Here is a 24,506-nt window from a genome sequence, read left to right as displayed (position 1 = left end):
TCTGCATGTTTAGTCCCAACATATTTATAGAAAATGGAAATGGATGGATATTTTCAACACTAAGAGAATACTGTTCGTTAAATAGCAGTTCAAAATTGAAATCAATACGTCAATAGCATCTTTTTTTTTATCTCCCTTTGGTTGATAGATTAGTTTAGTGCACATAATTCATATATACAGTCATAAATACATAAATAAAATCATATATACTGTGTACTGAATTTCAAATTTACACGTCACAAATTTACCCAAAATCTTATACATTCTCTATTTTTAAAACTATTTTTGAGTACAGTGATTAATTCACATCTTTTCAGTTCTTTTTCATAGTTGTTCCATAAACTGAAACCTCGAACTGATACACACATTTGCTTGCTGGTGGCAAGCAAAAAATAATAATAACAAAAACAACAGATAGGCCGCACTGGACTATTAGCTGCAGGGCTCAAATCATGAGGAAAAAGTTGCCGCTTATATGTGTGTACAGTGAACCCTTGTTTATCATGGTAGATACGTTCCGGAACCGGCCGTCATAGCTGAAAATCCGCGAAGAAGCGCCCCCACTTTTCACATTAAAAAAAAAAATATATATATATATATATATATTTTTTTTTTTTTTTTTCTAGTCTTCATGCTGTACATATTATTTCAGACAAATATTACTGCAGTACACATATTTACTTCAATCTTAAATGATTAAACCTTAGACACTGTACAGGAGTCAACTGTTCCCCTTTTCCTTTGAAGTCTCACGCAGCTGCGGTCATATTAGCAGTGGCTCGTACGTTGAATTAAAGTCTAATCTGTACATGATCAAAGATTATTTCCATGGAGAGTTTTGCCTTTGGGGCGGGAGTTGGGGCGGGAGTAGATTGAATCTACACATGCACGCGCCGTATAACTCATGAAGCACACCCCGGCGCTGTTGTTGTCAACACATAGGCAGGAGGCAGAAACAGAGGATCAAAAACGACATTCACCAGATCGTTGGAAACCTCTTCCCTAGATTTCTTTTAGTTTAACAAAACTTGGCACTTTTGAACATAAATGAAAGGTCATTCCAAAACCATTTGTGACCGTTCGGGGGCTCTTGATTCTCAGTTTAGCAAGTCCAAAATTTACACAGCAAGGAGCAATGCGAACACACGTATTTCAAGCCTTGTCATGTAGAATTGACATCTGCCAAGTGTTTAAGCTGTATACGTTCTCAGTGATACACCTTGTCAGATTGTCAATTCAAGTCAAGCGCTCAAGCTTTCATGTCAAGCTGTCGTCCTAGTTTCTAGTCTTGTTTACAGTGCATTTTTGTGTATGAACATTTTCTACTTATACACTTATTTGGCCTGTCTCACGTAACAATCATTTAACTATTTAAGTTTATTGTTAATTGTACTAACGATGAATAAGCAAATTCCCTTTCTCCTATTCTGTTTCAGAAAACTCCAAAGGGAAAGCCAAGAGGCATGCATTTCTCTCGTGATTTCCAAGCACAGAGAGCTTGGTGTCATATGATAGTGTTTGTAAAACAGCTGGAACACTCTGTGATATGGGCTGTATTGTCTGACGCAGACAATTAATTAATTAATTAATATATATATATATATATATATATATATATATATATATATATATATATATATATATATATATATATATATATATATAGATATATATATATATATATATATATATATATATATATATATATATATATATATATATATAGATATATAGATAGATAGATAGAGATAGAGACTTCAAGGATTTTCTTTTTTGTTGCATATTGAACTTTTGCAATAGCATGCTGCACCCGCAAAGGCTTGTACAAAAAAAATGATGACAATTGCTGAGAAGGTGGTCCTTCTCGAAGGGAAAAGTTATGCGGCCGTGGCCCGCCATTTGGGAGTAAACAAATCCACCGTTTGCTACATTAAGGACAAGGCGAACATTAGAAGACGGCTGACATCACAATAGAGTGAAGCCAGTTGTTACGGCTCGTAAAAAAACGATCATCCGTAAGAAAGGTGCTTTAGTAATCTTGGATTGCCGACTACCGACGGAAGAATAACATCGCGAAGCTCTTCTTCTGCCCAGTAGTTGTAATGCATTGGTCGATGTTGCACAGGGAGCCAATCACATATCCATGTGGCATGTGCGTTTATAGTCAAATCGTCTATTCGTCCTGCAGGAAACCTTCAAAGAGCGTCTTTCTGCTTTTTGGTTCTTTTTTAAGGAAAAACATATGCGAATGATGAAGTACAAAGTTGCCAGAATAGACTTTTTATATATACATTTCAAGCTTTGCATGACATAATTACGCAGTGAAGAACCATGGCAACAACATGGCAACTGATATATCAAGAAACAAACCAGTCACAACAGTAAATAAAGTAAAGAACTTTAAATGACTGATGACATAAAATCGACACAAAAGTGATAAATACATAAATAGCAACTCCATAGTAACTAATATCACAGCACAGATCAATTCTTGGAAACAGAACAGTTATTATAGATCTATGATTGCCTTCATGTAGAGCATGTTTCGTTTAGCACACAAAAAAATTATCTGCACGTGTCGATGATCCTACTCCTGATATGCTATATACCTATACCTCTTCTCAGTGCACTAAGATAAAACAGTTCAGGTCTCTTTGGCAGATACAGTACCTTACATTTCGGCAGAGCGTCTAAAAATAGCAATTCCCTGATGGTGTTTCAGAGAGGTAGAGTTGATGGTTTAGGGGCACGCCTCAGACGTCAGCCCCCCATAGGCACATGTGTGAAAACTCTGCATTTAGGGCGAGACTGGATTAAATTGAGACATGTTGTGTAGATGTGTTGACTCGCCTGTGTCCTTCACTTGCATGGAGGCATTCTTCTTTCCTTATCTATGAAACACACACACACAGTACATTGTCCACACTAATTTCTGCACATCATATTGACTGACCCAGAGGGATATTTGCTAATTTTGGCAAAGAGCAAAACAGGAGTGGGCTTGCATGTGATTCCAGTAAATACAGGCAATCTTATGAAGAAGTCTCATGATGTCTCAGGGAACTATAAGGCCATTGTGATCATGTGTTAAAGAGAAGTCATGCTTTACCTAATGGAGACTTTAAAATAGAATTGTTTGATAATTTAACAACATTATCAAGTTCTCTTAGTACAAGCCGTGTGGCATTTCTCTACCCCAGGCATGTCCAAACCCGGTCCTCGAGGGCCGCTGTCATTCATGTTTTTGATGTTTCCGTCGTTCAATGCAGCTGATTCAAATGTTCAGGTTTGTTCGTGTTGGGAGGATAGAAACCTCAAAAACAGGCAGGATAGTGGCCCTCCAGAACTGGGTTTGGACATTCCTGTTCTACCCAAACACATGCACACTAAAAAGTATTGATAAAAGACAATAGTTCAAAAATAGCAGCCAATTGTAACTCTGGCACCAATAAAGATGTCTATGTATTTTCACTTTTGGAGGCAACACTTATTGAGAAGCTACTAGCATATTTTTTTGTGACACTTCTCAAAAGCTACCATTTGCCCACATGTCGAAAGCTCACATTTGTAGCAATGCTACCTACACTGTCACATCTCTGCCGTGTCAAAACTTTGCTGCTCTATAACTTTTGGTTTCAAATGAAGCTGTAGCTGGGTCGTAGATTTGAAAATGTGAGTTAAAAGATATGTATTAGACCCCTTCAGTCTCAAATATTTGTAAAATTTGCGTGTAAGCAATTAAGAAGTCAGTTTTCCATAATTGGTTAGCTGTTTACAGAATTTCTATTCTTCTCTTCTCCTTCAGGCTGGAGGGAAGCACTACCATCCAACTTGTGCTCGCTGTGCTCGCTGTAGTATGATGTTCAAAGAGGGAGAGGAGATGTATCTGACAGGTGAGATGCAGCCACCACTCAGCTTGTGTAAACAAAGACATGAATATGTAAAATATCTGCTTTCAATCTGATGTCCGTCCTTCGCTCTTCTTCAGGGTGTGAGGTGTGGCACCCCTTATGCAAGCAAGCGGCAAGAGCAGAGAGAAGACTTAGGGTACAATGGATATATATGTTTGTATTTGTTGGGTTAAAACTGAAACTACGTTTTTTGGGCATCTCACAGCACAGACGCTTGTCAGAGACCTCCATCTCCCCTCCGGGCTCATCTATTGGCTCTCCAAATAGGGTTATATGTGTAAGTAGCTATTTGTCTTTGCATCTTTTAGTCCTTACTTCCACGAGTACAAGGAGAATCTTTAAAGTAGAACTCACAATGAATGATTAAAAGGATATCAGCAAATTGATTGTTAGGCACCAACCCGAGGGCTGCTCACTCCCATGGCCTGTTCACTTTCCGTGCTCATTCATGTCACAAATTGCAGTCCCTTGTTGTCATATTGAACAAATATCACAATGAGAAGCTACAGTAATTTCCTGCATGAATGTGTGTCTTGGTATAGTTTCCTCACTGCTTTGTATCTGTCAATGTTTATGGTTACAATATTCATCAGCTTCCAAAGCAGTGGCTCTGCATCTTTTCCGCACTGTACCCACTCAAATCACCATTTGATGTTCTTCAACTTGATAAACCAAGTATGCTATGAACTACTGTATAATGAGGTACTCTTTCTTGTAAATGATTGGCCAGAGTCCAAAATGGACCAAGCGAATATTGTATTGTTGCCATAAATGAGGTGAGGATTTGAGGTGGTACAACGTATAATCTTTCGGGCCTTTTTTTTTTATGCTTGCTATGGTATTCTACTGTTCATCACTGTATGTTCTCCTCCAATATTGTTATCGAGATGGGCTTCTTTAGACGGCACTACTGTTTTTTTTGTTGTTTTGTTTGTTTTTTTAAATTTGGCAACGCTATACCAAGTTTCATAGAAGTGATCAATATGGTGCAGTGGAAAATGATGATCTTGTCTTAGTTTTACAGTAAATGTTACCTCTGTCACTGCAGAACATTCCTACTTTAGATAGATACGTATGCTCCAAATTGTATAGCTTCAGAGATCTCGACTCCTTGCTTAAAATTGAAACTGCCATAGAGATTGATTGTTTACTGAAAGTTTAGTCATGAAAACAAATTCTGCATTTAAACCTTTATTTGAATCAGAATTTAATTTTATGAGTGCTTGCTTTGATATATGTGTGTGTGTGTCTGTGGTTTTTTTTTTGCACAATACAGCAAAATTAAACAGACACACAGACAGACACACAACATTCTGATTGTGGAAAGAATAAGACTAATTCATAATTGAAGAGTCAATAATTATGTATAAGATGATAATAATTTGTAAAATTCTAACAAATTTGGACCTGCAAATTTACAAACACATTGATCACATGCACTTTTACGTCATTTTAATGCAATAGTTATTCACCATTGTAAACTACAACCACAATAATAAACACATGTTAAATGAACTATATACCAATTATTACAGTCTTTGTATCGGCAAAATATTTGCTATTATATTTTTATATATTAGGGCGAACATGACAACTGTTTTTTCTACTGATATGAGTACAGATCATTTCCAGCTTCTCCATCCCGATACCTTTAAATCTGTTGTTGCAGTCTAAAAGAATATAACATTTCAATCCTGCCTCCTACTTAAGTTGCAAGGTCGTATGATTGTATGAAAAAAGTGGTTCACGACAACATACGGTCACATTTTTTGCTACGTTCTGACCTATTGTCACTTCAGATGTAGATGCTGTCCGAACAATCTTTAAAGCGCTAATGCAAATTAGTTCCTATTGTATGAGTAAAGCTGTTTTATCACCCCCTGCTAGTGTTTACATTTATTCAGTTTTGCTATACATTGTGTTGGTGCGTCCTATACACGATTATGTAGAAAATTCCAGAATTTGACTCTAATGTTAAGAGTATGTCATAACCACAGGTGCGTTCTGTATTTGGGGAATTACGGTATATTCTGCATATCGCAGCACACTGTCTAGCAGACTGCTGAATGTTGCTGTGTGTCAGTGTGAGCATGTGGTTTCTGCATGCAAGTGCTAGTCACGGCTCTCTGCTCGGCCATGCTTGCCTCTCATCTCTTAATCAATGACCTTTGTGGTTAAGGTGATGGATGAGGGACAAATGCACTGTAAGCACCCTTGCCTTCCATCTTGTTTCCTCTGTCCCTCCCGCTCCCTAGCTGTCTTTTCTCCTGAAGGTCAACAACTGTTAGACCGTTCAGACACGTACAGTACCTACACTGTTGTACAGGTGCTTGCACAGGCTTTCGTTTGTCTGCCTAGCGTTCTTCATTACTGCATGCTGTGTTTGCCATCATTATTGGAGTTTCCATACAACTCTTTCTGGGTGTCGTTCATGTGGTTGCGGTTGTGTCTGTGTTGGTGGTTGTATGTTTGTCCTCTCTCCAGGCCAGATTGGCGAATGAGTTCCTAGATTATAAGGACCTAGCTGCCCTCCCAAAGATCAAGGCCATATATGAAGTCCAGCAGCCAGACCTCATATGCTCCTCATACCAGCCCTACCAGACATACACCTCTGATGAGAGGCTAGACATGACATACAGCTATGGGGAGGTACATCTGCCACACACTTGAGGCCAAACGTGGCACTGGTCTTTAATTTAAAGAGAAAATTGCAGTTTTTCAGAAAGACATCCTTGTAAAAATGCTCGTGAGTTATGTATCTCTTTGCACATTGCATTTTTATTAGGGTTATATGAAAGGTTGCACATCAATAAATCAAACATTTGCAACTTGCAATATGGCCACTGTAAGATGGATTTTAGTGCAATTCACGCTCGTGTATATTCAGTGCATCCAATGAGAATTTGTATTGTTTCAAACACATATTTTAATACTTTTCAAATATAAATCCTTACTTCTTGTAGCGCTTTAAAGTCAAGTGCAGCCCTGTTTGAAACTATGCATCTCAGCTTGGTTACAAATGCTGATTTATAGAAACCTGCCAAGGGGCAGTACAACTGTAAATGATCAGCATTTATTACTTTGATGAATTGCTATAGATTTGCATTTTTAAATACCATTTTTACCATCTTTTATTCTGCAGTCACTTGGGACACTCTCTCCCTATTCTCAGGTACGTAGGTATTCCCCTTCACATTGTTACTGGGAGAGCACTTAAGATCACTTCAAACCACTGTTGTGTTTTCATTTTGTCAACTTGTCCTCCCTCCAACTCTCATATGTCAAGGAATATGATTGCCTGGACATGAAGCAGAGAAGATGTTCAAGTCCAGGTTACATTGACTCTCCAACCTACAGTCGTCAAGGCATGTCACCCATCATGCCTCGTTCTCCCCAGCACTTTGGTTACCCTGGTGAGGATTTAAAAATATGCTGGAATGTACAGACAATATTATTTTAACATAAAATTACTTGAACTTCCTCAAAGCTTTCCGGAAGTCGTTTTCGATGGCCTAACCGAACTCGTCCCACACATCAGTTTTTGTCTTGGTGACTACCAAAGCCACTCTCTGTTTAGTCAGTTGGTAGCTGTCAGCTGCCTTTGGTCCCACAGGCCTAAAAGGCCCGAGAGGACTCCTTCTTAATCTTGACGGCATCCCTTACTGCTGGTGGCCACCGATAGATTCTGGGTCGCTGCCCTGATAGGCACCGACCACCTTACGACCACAACTCCGATCAGCCGCCTCAACAATGGAGGCGTGGAACATGGTCCACTCAGACTCAGTGTCTACCACCTCTCTTGTGACGTGGGAGAAATTCTGCCATAGATGGGAGTTGAAACTCCTTCTGACAGGGAAATATGCTAGACATTCCTAGCATACCCTCGTTTGGGTCTGACGGGTCTGACCGATATCCTCCCCCACCACAGGAGCCAACAGACCACCAAGTGGTGATCAGTTGATAGCTCTGCCCCTCTCTTCACCCGAGTATCCAAAATATGTGGCTGCAAATCCAATGACACAACTTCAAAGTTGATCATTTGACTGCGGCCTAGGGTGACCTGGTGCCAAGTGCACACATGGACACCGTTATGTTTGAACGTGTTTGTTATGGACAATGAGCATAGAAGTCAAATAGCAAAACACTGCTCGGGTTCAGATCAGGAGCACCATTCCTCCCGATCACGCCCCTCTTGGTCTCACTGCCATTGCCCATGTGAGCACTGAAGTCCAATGTCCAGTTTGGTGGGCTCTCCTATCTTCAGGGCTGAAGTCATTGAGGTAGTAAAAAAAAAAAAACCTTGGTGGCAAGGCCCTAGGGAGGGATGAACTTCCCCCGGAGTTACTAAAAAATTTCCGGTTGGTGTACAGTTGTCCTTGTTGACACGCCTCTGAAACATCACAGTGACCCCGGACCGTGTGTTCCAACTATAGAGGGATCACATTTTACAGCCTCCCCAATAAGATCTATTCAGGGGTGCTGGAGAGGAGGGTTCGTCATGAGGTTGAACCTTGGATTCAGGACGAGCAGTGTGGTTTTCATCCCGGCTTTGGAACAGTGGACCAGCTCTACACCCTTGGTAGGATCCTCAAGGATCCAGTCTACAAGTGTTTTGTGGACTTGCAGGCGTTCAACCATATCCCATCGGTAATTCTGTAGGGAGTGCTTCAGGAACACAGAGTACTGAACCCCCTGATGTGGGCTGTTCGCTCCATGTACCACCAATGTCAGAGTTTAGTCCGCATTGCCGGCAGTAAGTCGAATTCGTTTCCAGTGAGGGTTGGACTCCGCCAAGGTTGAGTGCCCCCCAGGAGGAACTGGACGAAGTAGCTGACGAGACAAAAGTCTGGCCTTCTTTGCTGTCGCTGCTGACCCCGTGACCCGACCCCGGATGTGTAGTAGAAAATGGATGGATGGATAAAAGTACTATGCGCACAAACAAGACATCCATTGGCTCTGTCGGCAATGGTGGCATTGCATCTTCCACTGCATTCTGCTCACACGCCTTGAGGTTGCTATATTTCAATAGTTGCTTTGATAGTGGCTGTTCAAATAAATTGTTATGAATGAATTGTTATGAATTTGGATTTTTACACCTTTGTTTTTACTTGAAACTACTAGTACTTCATTGAGTCTTCAGTGTGAAACCCTCATATTCATCTTTATGTTCCTGTGATTGGCTGTAGGATCTGAAAGTGGCAGAAGCTCACCATACTACGGCCAAGAGGGACGGTCCAATACACCAACCCTCATCCAGCCCCCCAAACATTTTCATGTACCACCAGGTAGGACTGCTCACCACTTTATCTCACAATCCACTAATCACTCTGAGGAATAACGTTGGGTTTCTCAGCAGTAACAGGATGTGAACTTTATGTAACAAAGTATTGTTGCTATACAAAACATAATCCCTTTTGGCCTCTCCTTCTTCTCAATACAGCATACTTGACCTTAATTTGTCTTCCTTCACAACCTCTTTTCTTCTCCTCATCCCATTGTTCCAAAAGCAACCCACAACCTCTAGCCTTTCCTCTTTTATGCCACTGCGTTTCAATTTTCCATCTCCTCTTTCTTTCCTCAGCCACAGGGGAACCCAACATCTACCGGAAGCCTCCCATCTATAAGAGAACGGGTACAGTGCAGTTAGCTCCGCCTTAGCCTGCCTGTCCTCTTGTTAGTGTAGTCATGTTGTGCTTTGACAATGGCGTTATTTCTACTGTATTGAGGTCTCTCTGCCCCTTAGGCCCTGCGATGGATCGCTATTAACGTTTCAATTATTGTTATCTCAAATACAACAAATTCAAAAAAGAAATAAATAAGCTTTGCTAGCAAACACTAATAGCACTTGACTTGCTTCATTTATCAATGGCGAGAGGCCATGGAGGAAGTCAAATGCTCAGCCTCTGCCCTTTTTTACATGTTGGAAACACACGTAACACATTTACAACACACATACAGCAAACCACGGTATAGTGAAACTGGAAAGTATTTATCCAGTATAGAAATCATTTCAATTGTACTTGCAATGTTGACAGCTCCACTGGAAGCTGCTATATTAGCTGCTGGGGATTTAATTAATAATTTTGTCACCAAGCACAAGCTGCCATGCAAATATGGGAAATTCAGGTCTAGGAAGTCAAAACCATGCCATAGTTTGGCATTAGCCACAGGTGGCTACAAATAAGTCAATTTTTTTTCCTCACTTTCAACCCTCTCATTAGGGGGGTCGAACTCAAAATAGACAATTTTTTTCCACATAATTGTGTTTGAATAACATTATTTCGATTCGGAAACGTAATATCAAACTGTAATGTCATGTCCTTTACAAGGCTTAAAATTATTATACTGTATATACCTCTAATTTGCTAGAGTATGCATCCGTTTTAAACCGTTTGCACAGAATTCACAAAAATGCACTTTCGTCAAGCATTGCCTCCTTGTTGTCAGTGAGGCTGCAGTGATGCTTGACTTGTCTCCTTCTGCCCAGAGATGTGTGATCTGATCTCACAACAGTCGGGTAAAGACCATTCCAAGTAAGATGAACAGCAAATCATCTCCGAAGACCTTCATTTCAAACAAATCGGATGGGTCCAAAGATGACTGACTACCGGTGTAAGAGTAACGAGGATGTTGGAACAATTGATGAGGATATAAGAGAGGACATTCCGGGGTTAAATGGAAAGACCTATTTGGCGTGTCTGATAGTGACGATGACTTTTAGGGCTTTTCGACGAATTAATATTCAGCTGTGTCAAAAATAATAATTGAAACTTCAAATCATTTTACTGTTGCAACATTAATTTCCGCATTTGCGTCTATGTGCATGCGCACATTGCCTCGCACTTGTCTCGTTTCCGCTCCTCCATATGTTATTCAATATACGACGAAGAAATGTGTCTAAAAGTACAATTATTTGGTCATTTTAATAAGACACACCATGTGTTCTAATTGGACACCCATGATCTATGTAACTACTAAAGTCCGGGGTGGACTTATAATCGCGTAGTAAACTTCACCCAAATTGAAGTAAAAAGGGAGCGTCAACTAATAACCAAGGTCAACTTGTACCCCAAGAAGTATGGTAACTGATTTGACTACAGGTTAAGAAGCACCTGTAGCTAAAGCCAAACTTTGGCAAGGTTTTTCATTTCTGAACCTGAATTTCCCACCTCTGCCACAATGTACGTTTGTTATTCACAGGTTAAACTTAACACATGCATTAGAAGCCATCATTATCCACAGTTATGTTAGATAAGCACTTTGGCAAAGTTATTTTTCTTTTTTTCTTTTTTTTTTTATTGCATGTTGGCTATTGTGGTCACTTAGTGAATTGTGTCAACCTGTCTACCCACACGTCTTTCTATTCTAATGGAGCTAATTACATCGCAGGCTGTAATCTGTCCTTGCAAAAAGCTACACTTCAATCACGGAAGTATTTGCCTAACCTAAATTTAAAGCACGGTTGTCAAACGCCGGTCCTCGAGAGCTGTTATCCATCATGTTTTCCAGATTTCCCTACCCAAAACACCTGATTCAAACATATAGCTCATCAGCAAGCTCTGCAAGAACTTCAAAAGGATCCTAATCATTTGAATCAGGTGTGTTAGAGAGAGAAGCATCAAGAAACATGCAAGATACTGGCTCTTGTGGACTGGAGTTTCACGCCTATGACCTAAAGGCAGTGGCGGGCCGTGACTTTCACACGTACGCCTTCTGTGATGTCAGACTCTCGAATAAATAGCTCCCATGCGCACACGTACGCATTACTGGGCTACACAGGCTATTTTACGGAGCTTTTAAACGTCAATAAACCCGCATCAGCCATTAAAACTTGTCATTATACGTGATGCCGTCAAAACTTTAAAAAATTCATAATAATTTAAAATAAATATCCACAAAATTTTATGAAGTCCAAATTTCAAATCGCAGTTTAAAATAAGAAGAACATCATTTTATTTCTTTACCCTTGATTGAATTTGAACGAAATTATATAACGCAAACATTAAAAATGAAACAATAAATAAAGAAAAGGCTTGCCTCACCAAAACAAACGCCGGTCACAATTGATCAGTCTTTTCAATATCTCCTGATTTTTATTCACCTTTCTTTATCTCTTGGCACTGAGATGTACAGTGTATCCAATCAGGTGTTCCCAAAGGTTTTTTAAAAGCACCGTAGCACATTGAGGATCTCTCTTTACCTTCGAACTGAGATGACCACCGCTTGGGTGTCCCAAGAAGTTTTTAAAAGCACAATAGTACACTGAGGAGCTCTCTTTAACTTCGAACTGCGATGTACAGTACTGTATATCCACTCGGGTGTCCCAAGAAGTTTTGAAAAGCACCGTAGCACGTGTGGCCAGCCGCCCAGACAGTGTCTCGTTGCTGCCTTGGTTAAACAATTGAATTTTGCAAATCCAGTGTAGCTTCAAACAGCAAATCGATACTTGGCAAACAAAAGGCATTCCCAGCAGAACTATTTGCCAGGGTTAGCTCACTCCCCTTGTAGCCCTGTCAGAAATATGGCCAAGTCGGGACAAGTTAGCTAATAGCTACCTTACGCCTCTAGCCAGAGCCAACACCGCGTAGCTTGCTTGTTGAGCATCGCACAGCCTTCCTGTAGTGAGCATCCACTCACGTCACGTTCAACGTGAGGCCTCTATATGGCGATCTTATTACTCGATTTGCTATTACAGTATAGCTGTCCATTAGGCTATACAAGCACTCACATATCCATTTGCGCTTGCGCAGAAGCCCGCGCCATGTTGATGCGAATGCCCTGGCTTCTGGCTAAGGCAGATTAGATACACCCTGGCGACAAGTTAGCCGAATTCTAATTGGATAAAAACTCCAACTTAAAACTACAACACGAGAAGTGGCGTAACCGAATGGATATAATATGACACGAAAAGAACAGAATATGGAGAATAATTTTACATATAAAAAATATATATAATATATATATTTCATAAAAATGAATTTGAAATGAAATGGACTTTCATTATAGTTATTATAATTAGTATAGTTTATTATGATAAAGATGTCAGGTTATGTTAGGCCAGCAGAGTAGGCCTTGCTGGCCCTGACTTCCCACCACTGCCTCAAGAATATATGAAAAGGTGAGACTAAATCTCTCAAGAGTTGCATGACTGTTGATTACAGGCCTGTTATGTATTATTAAATCAAAATGTTGGTTTTATTCTTAACCTGTTAGTTTTCTCCAGGCTAGAGCTGCATATAGCCTACCAAAATATCTTTTGGCTTTATTCACTATATGCGTAGTGACGCGTCACAACTCTGACAAGGGTGCTCCAGTAACATTTACCTTTTCTTTTTGCCTCTTTTTTTTCTTGCATCCAATCACTCTTTTTTTTTTTTTTGCTCCCCTCCACATCCTGCTCCATTTAACCCGGTGACCTTGCCACTGTAAGTAATCTCCCTCGTACTTGCTGTTTCTCCCAGCCAATCCATGGATTATATTCATGTCTGTGTCTCTCTTCTCGTTTTTGGGAACTCCATGTCAGCACTGTACAGGCTACACAACTTTGCTGTGAACATACTTGTGTACTTGTGTATGTGGCGTCAGGCAAGTGGAAAGTGTGTGTCCCGACGATAACAATGTCCGTCGCTGGTGTCATGCGTTGTGTGGATTGGAATTCAATGCATCATGGATCAGGGCCGGCCGGCATGGTTAATGGCTAACAGAGCGAGGAATGATCCATCTGACATTACGCTGCATGTCACCCCGTTGACTTCCATTGACTGTGCTTTTGTCCAGAGTGGCATCAATGTGATTGCCTCATACTCATGAAATGACTGCCTGCCTCAGGCTGGGCCATTGCGGGGCGCAGGTTAAAAGAGCTTATTTTCGTACTGTTGGCTCAAATATTGATCTTCTCGAAAAATGATGTCCGGAAATGAATGTGGCTGTGAAGGAGAAACGAACGCTTGGTCGCCATTTTTGCGATGTTCATTAACTGTTTTCCTTCCAAGTAAACTTGTACCGTAGGATTTTGTGTTAAGATAGACAGGACACCGAAGCAACCAAGTTCGTTTTTTACATGTACATTTCGAGTGTTACATTGGCAGGTGTCCGATTAACATTTGTAAGACGCCTGGTTTGGATTGAAGCATATCTGTGCCTGTTACTTTACGTGACGAATTATGATATATAAGAATTGTGCGACTTGGAAGGAAAAACAAATTTAGAATCACCTTTTATTAAAAACTGTCTGTTCAAACCTGAGCTAAAGCAAAGTGATGTATTGTTTTATTTTGACAAAGACATGAAAACCCAAGGAGCTAAATTGGGCAAATTTCTTCAACCCTGATATGTGACAAAACCAGAAATTTTACCAATGCTTTAAAAGGGAACTAAACTTGTTTAGATGTTCAAGCAGTAAACAATATTTGTCTACAATTATTTTGAGAACTGAATTAGTTTTCACGTACCATTAATACCTTTAAAAACACATTTTGCTACTTGCTTTCGACCGATATCATAGATGCTCAATCATGGTTCAGCTTGCAAACGGCACATGGCAAAAACTAGGAAACAGATGAGTGGTTGTTACCTGATCCTTGAGCCCATTTTCAGTTAACAGCATGTGGGAAAAAAATGTTTTTAAAGGTATAAATTGTTGATGAAAACTAACTCCGTTAAAGTATCACTGTAAAAGGGGTTGATGCAACTTTTGGCTGTGAGATGTTGTCTCCCTAGGTTGGGTCCTCATTAAGTTCATCTAAACTGGGACACGGCTAAATTTATTTTGCGTGTTTCACCGCTGCCCCCTGTTTTAAGGCTCCCATGTTCAGGTCTTGCAATTCCCTCCTTAGGCAGGAGTGAATGTGAGAACAGATAATGCCATGTAATGATTTTGTCACTATTATAGAACCCATTTTCTCAAACCATGCACACAAACAACTCAGATATCGTAAAGCTCAAAGAGAGTTTTCGGGTATGAATCAGGGGATAATTAAATTTGTAGGAATCCTGTTCGTCCCAGCAAAAAAAACTAACACAGTCTGTTTTTATGGCTGCACTGCCAAAATCCCCATTTCTCCGAAGGTATTTTAATATTTAAAGCAACAAAAGCAGAGGTGTAAGCAAATTCTCTATGATTAATATGGGCTAGGCACTCACTAACCCAATGACAGTTATTTAAACGTTTGACAAACCAGATTGTCGGGTTTGATTGGTCTCAACTGTTACATACTGTATGTTTTTTTTTTTAGGTTTTTGTTTTTGTCTGCGCTCACTTTGGCTCCTGAATGTCACCCTTATGTGCAGACAATCGTTTGAATGCAGCAACCAAAAGTAGGACCAGTGAGGACATCCTGAGATCCTCCCAACTGTCCACCTACTCTCCTGAGCCATACAGCCAGTCTGAGTGTGACTACTACCCATACAACAGCTCTCCCAGGGGTACTGAAGACTCACTTCATTTTTACTCCCTTCACTGGACCCAAGTCATCAGGGTATACTTGAGTTCATTTTCACTCATAAGGGAATGTCTTTCATCTGTATTGCCACTCAGCCTATCGGGTACCAAGGAGACGGTTCTCAACAGGGGGGGATGAAGAGAGTTGGAATCACAGTCTTCAAAGAGTAAGCGCTTCATTATTCGCCTTACTTCAACATAGTGTCAGAAACAGCATGGATAATGCATATCTTAGGTTATGGGACCTAAACTTGTTTGTTCCTCTCACACTGCATCATCCGCCTTAAATGTTTTATCCTTTTTCCAACTGTACCTCGGTCTCAGATTGGGAGTGGCATAGGGAGGATGATCCTAAAGGAGGAGATGAAAGCCAGATCTGGTTCCTATGACAACGACCCCTGGGGCAGTGCAAGGAATTCTCGTAGCGGGAGCAAGGAAACTCTCAACACTACAGGTTATGGCTCCCCGGCTTACAACAACACTATCAATGGATGTAAGTAGGGCTGCAACTAACAATTTTTTAAATGACACATTTCCATCCCTTTATTCGAAAACATTTTATTTCAAATTGACAATACTTTGATGAAAGGAAAGTAAGATTGGGTTACTGTTTTGGTGCGTAACATCAGAAAAAGGGGCAAAAGTATCGATAATCTTGATCACTTTGTGCAGTTTTCTTTTGATCCAACACAAAGGTAAAATGTCTGCTTACATCACGTGTCAAACTCAAGGCCCGGTGGCCAGATCCAGCCGGGTGCATTATTTTATGTGGCCCGCAAAATGCTTATTTGACTTCAAGTTTCTGGCGAAAATACCAAACATACAAGTTGGTTAAATTTGGGGGGGGGACAACACTTTTTTGTTCCCAATCCGTGTGGATAGTTTTTACTGGCCTCTCATTAAAATTAGGTAAGTGTGTGACGAACACAATTAAAATTTATTTGACAGAAACTAGTACTCGAATGTGGTCCATGATAAAAATATGTTTGAAACCCCTGGCTTGATGACAGAATTATGAAAAAACAGTATACACTGGTGAGAGGCCAAGATCCTGAGGATTTGGGCAATTTTACAATAAAGTAGGTCTTGATTAACTGATTATGAAAAATGATTATTGATTAATTTGATCATTGATTATCTGATCATTTCATCATTACAGTTCAAAATTTAAGCAAGCGCCCAGCTCGACAAGTTGTAGAATCTACTCGTACCAAGTGTACATCTAATACCACCTCTAATTTTGTTGTTTTAGAAATAAATTAGTATACAGCTAGCGTTAACAGGATAACACAAAAATACTGTACGTAAATGATTGCGGTGTAGTTCTGAATGCATGTCAGGAGCGGGTTTGTGGTTACTGTGGGTTCGGGGTGCGTTTTTTTTTTTGGTGGTAAAAACATGTTTCCGCTGTCAACTTTGGACTATTCATACGTGACCGCAGCGATCACTTATCGACACTCGAAGCTCAAGCAGGTGTTCAAGAGTACCAGATGGTGCCCAAGCTCCCGGCATCATTGTGCATGCAGCCCGTCGAGGCTTTTAGTCCCCGCCATTCACACTGCAGCTTGTCTTCCTCCCCTCTCTTCTCTTCAAGGGCTTCTTTTCACTCTCATGCACCATCGCTTTCGTCATCTCCCTCGTTGGCGCTTTGCATGCTACTTCCATCTTACTTCCCGCCACAGACGTGCTTCTCGGCATGCTGCTCTTATCCGCGCCGTATATGCATGAATCCATGCATGTGTGTATGAAACTCACTCGCTTTCTGTGCGCAGCTGGTGTCCCATATCCTGGTTTATTTATGAGCAGTAAGATCTCTCATTAAAGCTCTTTCTCAAAGTGGAGGGGACACAATTCAGCAGTACTCTGTTGGTCCTCGCTCTAAGGCAACAAAGACAAGAAACCATATTGAGCAAGTAAAATGATTGTGCCGGATTCCTCGCATAGTAGGCCTTTTTGTTCCACATTGTACTGAGTTGGTGTGACATAATGTTCATGAAATACAATTTCATTATGTTAATGGTATTTACTTTGTATCTTGACATAATGTCACTCAGCAACTCAGTACAATGTGGGAAAAAAAGAGCCCTACTATGCGAGGAATCAAACAGACATTTTAATTGCTCAATAGGTTTTTTTTTAAATAATGATTAATAAAAATATAGTCAGGGCAGCAACGAACGAGTCATGGATATTTGAAATGTTCCATTGCCATGCAAGTCCGATTTCCTTTATATTTGTGCAGTCAAGAAGTTTTCATCATCTTCTCATTGTTTGCCTTTCACAGCGCCCCGATCTCAATACATCACTGACAGTGGTGAGTAGATTATTTTAATGTGAAACATGAACACATTGCACTTGGCGAGTTTTACATGAATTTAAGTCGAATCGTGTCAAGTTTAAAATTGGCATTGCATAGAAATGTTAGCATTCAGGTAACACCAATGCTGTACAGTACTACTCATCATCTATGAGTAATGAGCACCATCTTCTGGCAGTGGCTTGTCACTGTTACATTTCCATTCATCTGTCCTTCGCAATTTTGATGTGTCAAACCTGGAAAATTAAAGACATTGCGCTACACTAATGCTGGGATTTGTGGTATTTCGTTTTAGATTTTGTGTGCAAGTCTGCCTCACTTCCTGGTTATGGACGCAATGGCATTCAACGGGTGAGACGCTAGAATATCTGAGACTATACAATAAGTACTTACTACTTGTGTGTAGTACTGAGTATGGCTGCACAAAATAGCAAAAAAATATCATCATTGCGATAATGCTACGTGCAAAATGTATCCCACAATACAATTTGCATATGGAATTTTATGCTTGTGTCCGACTGGCGAATCAGATGCAAACGTAAGTGCATATGGCCAGCCAATAGGTGAACAGTGTCAATAGGCATTGGCAGTGTTCTGTCCTCCCAAGATGTTAAGGTGATTTTCATCAAGGTAGACAGACAGCGAACAGCAAAATGAGAGCAACTTCTTTAATCGTTGTGTTGTTCTCACTCATTTTTATTTTGTAAAACTGCCAAGAAGAATATATACCAAACGTAAGTATACATATGTGAAAATCACATCTTACCAAATGTAGGCAACTGTGAAGATTAAATCAAACATACAACCACAAATAATGTTCTCTTCAATATGAAATGCTAATGGGCTAACACGAAAATGCTAACAAGCCAACACATACAGAGGCAGCACCGTTTAACATGCTGATATAAACAAACATTAGCCAGCTTATTATCTATTATGACACGAATGACCAACAATGGGCATATTAGGGTAAATAATATTCCACTAAAGAAAACGACTAACAGACACTCGTGGGCCAGCTCTCGTAAGGACGGACAACAACGTGTGGCATCGACATAACTGCGCCCAACTGGAACACCTCCCCCTCCCCTTCAGAAATGCACTACCAACAGCGGCCGGAGGCGGCGCCAAAAAACAAAAACCAAGGCACAAGTCTAACTGTTTAACAGTTCCAGAACAGGCAGCAATAACACTTTTCAAAAAAAAAAGTTCAATTTACTTCCTTGGGCTGCTGAACTTTGCTAACGTTGCAACCAAATATCGGGGAGAGTCAGTGGCACAAAAGCACATAAAGGTAGTTTACATAGTTTTACTTTTAAAAAGTTGCCTGACGGCTCATTGGAATAATTAAAAATTGGTGTATTTTGCACAGCCATATTCAAACACTATACTAGTTTACAGTACAGCACTCCCGCGACCCACGTGTGGATAAGCAGCTACGATAATGGGCGGATTGATCGATATCACAACATTTTACTTCCATTTTGCATATTGCATGATCTTCCAATATTGTGTACTACAAAACCTTGAAAAATTATGTGTACCATTTGAACTTTCCCACATTTTGTGACTTTACAATTAAAATCTTAAGTGTTTTTTTTTTTTTTCTAAACTGATTCCATTAAAATTTTTAATCACCTTGCAGCCTCAGAGTGCTGACTGCTACCAATACCAGTACGACAGTAGTAATGAAGTCAACTGGGGAAGCAGAGGTATATGGAAATACGATTTCATTATGTTAATACCATTTACTTTGTATTTAAATCAGTAATTCAAGTTCTATCCATTGAATCAACTTATCTATTTTTCATTTGCATTCCAGCAGAATACAAGGTGAGGCTTCTACACTTAATTATATCTAGATGATAGTGTTTTAAATCATTCAAGTTGTTTTAATGAACAAAAAGAGATGATATACAGCCTGTTTTAAATTCCTTACAGGTTTACCCCTATGAAGCGCTGATTATCACCACTAGAGGAAGAAACAGGCTTCCCAAAGATGTGGAAAGAGCCAGGCTGGAGGTAATTGTAGATGATTTCTAATTAATGTTAAGGCAACAATTTAAAAAAAAAAAAAAAACACTATGATGCGCAACAAACATGGTAATAAATGTGTAAGAGCAAGTGTGCAAGCAGTGTTGGGAGTTATCCATTCCAAAAGTTACGGAATTACTGAAACGCATTACTTTTTGCTGAAACGTGGTAGTGTAATATATTACACACGCACAAAAAATAGTAAATCGTACTCGTTGCAAATTAGAGTAATGTGATGCATTACAGTGCATTTTTAGTCTGAAAGCAAGATCAGAGGAGAAAAGTCCGGGTCAAAATGTTTACCTGTTGTTAGTATTTACTACAGCAGAGATGAATACGGTAGCAGCAGACAACAGGTTGAAGATGGACAATACACACACAGGATGGACATACTGTACGCCCATTATTTTCAGTTTATCAGAGATATAGACAAAAAGAATATGATAGTTAGGTGCACTTTGTGCGCGACACCTAAAGAGTTGTCCACTTTGCGAAATAGCACCAGTTATTTCACAAAACGAAAATACGTAGAGGATTGAGTGTGGGGATGAAACAAAGCAGGCAAAATTAGCTCTCTCTTGCTCAAGAGGTTAGGAGACTGGTGCAGGAGTATGTCGTGCGTAGAAGAAATGCTGGCGCTTTCCACAGTGGATTCACCAGATTTTTAAAACCTTGTCAGCAATATCCCTGTAACAACGTAGCAAAAATGACAAGGTAAGATAATGCTAAATTTCACTGTACAATTGCTATTAATAGGTCTATAAATAGTTCTGGTCCATATGCATCAAGATGAACCACACAAAAACTCATGTTAAACAGTACGTTAAACACAATAACGATGACGTAGGCTAGCTGCTAACATTAGCCCCACTGAAACCGTGTGTTTTTGAAATGTCTGTCCCTACCCTAGCCGACTGAACTTGAATTTGAATATTAACATTAAAATTGTAGAATGCACTAACTGATTTTGCCTAAAGCATAAACAGTGCATTACTGTGCCGTGCACCCAAGTCATAAAGGGATTAAAATACAAAAAATAGATCTTGTATCTTGTCTGTAAAGGTTTACAGATGAATATAGATTAAATGATTTGCACTGGCTTGAGGCTTAAGACAACCTTTCACTGGATATGTAAGGAGCGTGATGAGTTACAGTTAGAATGGCAAAGCCATATTTCCAGTTATTTAATATAAAAGTATGCAATAATAGTGTAATGCATTACATTTCAAATACAGTAACATTGTTTTGTAACTAATTACAGTGGGCCCCTGGTTTACGACATTAATCTGTTCCACTGTTGGGATCGCAACGCGAATTCGCCGTATGACTGGCAATCCAAACCTATGTTAATTCGCTAGTGCATGTAAAACCCGGGGTAAAATCATCAAAATTGTATATACATATTAAAAATTGGTATCAAAATAGTATAGTAAGTGCGACGGATATATTATATACACGTATACAATTAAAATACCATCATAAATAAAAAATATAGAAAGGATTTATTTACCTTTATGTGACGATATTGTTGTGGCCATATGGTCATATTCCCTAGTGAGGGTACCTTAGGCTTCTTTGTTTTTCTTGATTATCTCCAGCTTCGTTTCCATGTAAATCACCTTACTTCTCTCTTTAACATCACTAGCAATCTTTAGACACATGGCTAACCCATTCAAGTTCAAATTAAGTAGTAAAATGCACAATAAAGTTATTTTAAGCACTCAGAAGACATCCAGTCCATAGCATACCGACCAACAGCAGACCAGTATCTTAGGGAGTCATGACACAGACCAATAGCAGACCTGCATTTGAGTGACACGTTTCAGCGCAGGCAGTTATCGAGACCAGAAAATAAGAGCAATTGCCCAAAAATGCCGGAAGAGGAAGACAAAACAACACAAATACAGCCAACCCGTAGGATCATGACAGTTGTTTTTGTTGTAAAGCAGGGAAAATACCGTAAAGAGGGGATGAAAAAATGTTGCAATCCACGTCGTAAACTGAAAACAACGTAAGGCAGGGATGTCATAGACCGGGGGTCTACTGTACTTTAAAATGACTGTAATAAGTAATACATAATGCATTACAGTCTTGAAGTTTTGCCCAACACTATGTGCAAGTCACCAGGTCTACTGTATGTCAGAATGCTTAATGCTACCAGGCCTTGAAGTTCCATTTCCGATCTGAGTCAAGAGCGTTCATCTCTAGCATTTCACCATATCACTAGAAATGATATTGTAACAGTTTCACATGAGAAAATGAAATAGGCGCATGCTAAAGGGATTTCTTCCTCTTTCTCCCAGCGTCACCTGTCCCCAGAGGAGTTTGTTCAAGTGTTTGGCATGACCATCGAGGATTTCGACAGGTTGGCTTTATGGAAGAGGAACGAGCTAAAGAAACAGGCCAGACTCTTTTAATAGCGCGTGGACATCCGTCTAATGCTGCCATACGTCTAGAGAGAAACTGATGAACTATGGAGATTTCTGCACCGTTTCACTGCCATGGCTGAGAAGCTGTTCTTAATCTCCTCAAGCAAGCAACCAAATTGCGGGCACATCAGCGCAGACTTGCGTGAGTCACTGAAACAATAATTGCGTGCTGGAGTGATCCGAAAGCAATACAGACCTGGAAGTGTAGATGCCATCCTGTGCTTTTCTTTATCGGAACGACCGAAGAAGGCACACCTGCACCCCCCCCAAAAAAAAAAAAAAAAACAGCTGCCACCACCACCATGAGGACAATTTTGACTTTGCCTTATTTATGCTTTCTACATATATTTTACGAGTGTGCAGCACCAGCAATCTGGATATGTAGACTGTGGTTGAAATATAACTTTTTTTGTCACTTTATTAGTGTGAATGATACATGATAATGGGAGAGAGCTGGACTATATTTGCTTGCATTGTCATCACTTCTTCCCCCTGATTTTGCACTCTTACTCAAAATACTGTGTTCATACTAACATAAGAAACAACAAGCAATGGAAAGTACTAAACTTATTCAACTTATATAAAAAAACGAAGTGTGCAAATACAGATTAGCAGCGCACATGATATAATGGCTACACAATTCAAAACTAACGACAATGCATTTCTTGTATCGTAACATTTTACAAGGTAACACAGGAGACAAACCACAAACAAAATGTTACCTTTCACTTCATTGCAATAGAGCTTTGCAGACAGTGGTCATGCAAACGAGATCCAAAATTATTGTCCAGTAATTTTGTAGCTATACAAGGGTTATGAAAAATAAAAGACTGCTTTGCAAGGAATTTCCCATGTTTCTTCTTAGCCAAGGTTGTTGATTTTTTTTTTCCATTGAACACTGTTATTTTGGATTTTGTCACAAAAATTAAACATATAATTCCCTGTGTTGCTCTTGTTTTTTAACACAAGAACAAACACTTAGTAATGTATAATGTCAGTGACATTATTATAGGTATGTTTTTTTAATCTGGCCTGCCGAGCATTTACCAATGTCAATTATTTTATGCAGTTAATGTATGCAGTTAACAGTTTTGTACTATATTGTTTCATCAATTAAAATCAAAGTAGAATTCAAAGAAATTAAATGAGCATTGATTTCATTTACATATGTATGTTTATTATTGTCTTCAGCATCATTTTAAATATCAAATATGACCTGTGAGCTTAAATTTTGCCAGGGGGACCTGAAAAGTTACTGTAGTATTGACCAATGGTATATTGCCTACTCAAAAGTGGACTCAGATATGCAAAATATTAATTTCTTGCAACACATGAGAGCATTTACCTCATCACAAGTCCTGTGCTTTTTGATATGCACATTCAGCCTTTTTTCTCCTCAAATTGGTTAATTAAAACCTACAGCATATTTACTTTTTACTAATTTATTAAAGTATGTTATTGTTTAAATTTCTGTAAAATTAAAAATTCTGATTTACATTTATTTTAATAATGGTAAATAAGTTTCACTTAATAATACAATTACAATTGATTTTTTGGTCATATTTTCATTCTATTATCAGCTAGTTTACTCATCAAATGAATGTGTTCATTTAGTTTGTATTCGTTCATTCCCATCTCCTATCTTGTTGTGCAGTGTATAATGATAACAGCATACATTCGATAGTTCATTAATTTATTGTGAATTGTATTTTTTTTTAATTGCTTAAAATGTCATCACTAAAAGTTCTTCCCATGCCTATGTGGGGTTTTTCCTGGTCTCCGGTTTCTTCCCATTTTCGAAATACTGTACATGCATAAAAAGGTAGTTGGCTTCACGGGCACACTTCCCAGAATTCAGGTTTCCATTCCACCTCGTGCCAAAATCACCAGAACCACTGAAAGTGAGTATGGACTGAGCAGTCAAAATGTCATTTTGGGTGATTTCAAACCGAATTTATTTCAATTTTTGCCAATCAGATTTTCCAAAATGGGTCTCGTTTGACAGAACGGTGTAGACTGAAGATCATGAAACAGGAGAGACACCTAACGCCTTTGTGTTGTCGCTGCAGGAGAACATTTAAATCTGTTTTCTTAGTTTTACTGTACAAGGGTGAGAAAAGCAGAGGCTTTTGTCGTGCAAACCTTTTGGAAACAATGCCGTCTAAAGGCAAGAAAGCGCACTTGCGGGCTTTTAAGGTGGAATGGAAAGTTCTCGGGAGTGCGCCAGTGAAGCCAACTTCAGTGTCGTTTGTTAGCCTTCGTATACAGTGTTGGGAGTAATGCATTGCAAAAGTAATGTAATTACTGTAACGCATTACTTTTTGCTGTAACGCGGTAGTGTAATATATTACACATGCAAAAAAATAGTAATATTG

General features: G+C 39.4%; 1 protein-coding gene across 8 annotated transcripts in view; it reads left to right on the top strand.

Annotated features, from left to right (window-relative positions):
• The window catches only part of ablim3 (actin binding LIM protein family, member 3), a 66,118-nt gene extending 42,823 nt beyond the window's left edge, over positions 1 to 23,295 (top strand). The window contains exons 7-23 of one of the 8 annotated variants that reach the window (XM_088431509.1): positions 3,806 to 3,893; positions 3,989 to 4,047; positions 4,117 to 4,188; positions 6,396 to 6,560; positions 7,054 to 7,083; positions 7,198 to 7,324; positions 9,098 to 9,196; positions 9,493 to 9,543; positions 15,219 to 15,335; positions 15,448 to 15,518; positions 15,676 to 15,844; positions 17,636 to 17,665; positions 17,964 to 18,019; positions 19,314 to 19,380; positions 19,491 to 19,501; positions 19,610 to 19,690; positions 22,006 to 23,295. In XM_088431509.1, coding sequence (XP_088287635.1) covers positions 3,806 to 3,893; positions 3,989 to 4,047; positions 4,117 to 4,188; positions 6,396 to 6,560; positions 7,054 to 7,083; positions 7,198 to 7,324; positions 9,098 to 9,196; positions 9,493 to 9,543; positions 15,219 to 15,335; positions 15,448 to 15,518; positions 15,676 to 15,844; positions 17,636 to 17,665; positions 17,964 to 18,019; positions 19,314 to 19,380; positions 19,491 to 19,501; positions 19,610 to 19,690; positions 22,006 to 22,119 — 1,407 coding nt within the window. In that variant the 3' untranslated portion in view covers positions 22,120 to 23,295. Of the gene's footprint in view, positions 1 to 3,805; positions 3,894 to 3,988; positions 4,189 to 6,395; positions 6,561 to 7,053; positions 7,084 to 7,197; positions 7,325 to 9,097; positions 9,197 to 9,492; positions 9,544 to 15,200; positions 15,336 to 15,447; positions 15,519 to 15,675; positions 15,845 to 17,635; positions 17,666 to 17,963; positions 18,020 to 19,313; positions 19,381 to 19,490; positions 19,502 to 19,609; positions 19,691 to 22,005 lie in introns of all 8 variants that reach the window. The other 7 variants (XM_088431508.1, XM_088431513.1, XM_088431512.1 and 4 more) reach the window with 7 other exon arrangements.
• The last annotated feature ends 1,211 nt before the right edge of the window (positions 23,296 to 24,506 follow it).

This window comes from Hippichthys cyanospilos, chromosome 13 (assembly GCF_059441005.1).
Source record: "Hippichthys cyanospilos isolate Australia breed blue-spotted pipefish chromosome 13, RoL_Hcya_1.0, whole genome shotgun sequence".
NCBI lineage: Eukaryota > Metazoa > Chordata > Actinopteri > Syngnathiformes > Syngnathidae > Hippichthys > Hippichthys cyanospilos.
Note: the sequence above shows the minus strand (reverse complement) of the source record. Positions and strands in the feature narration are given on the sequence as shown.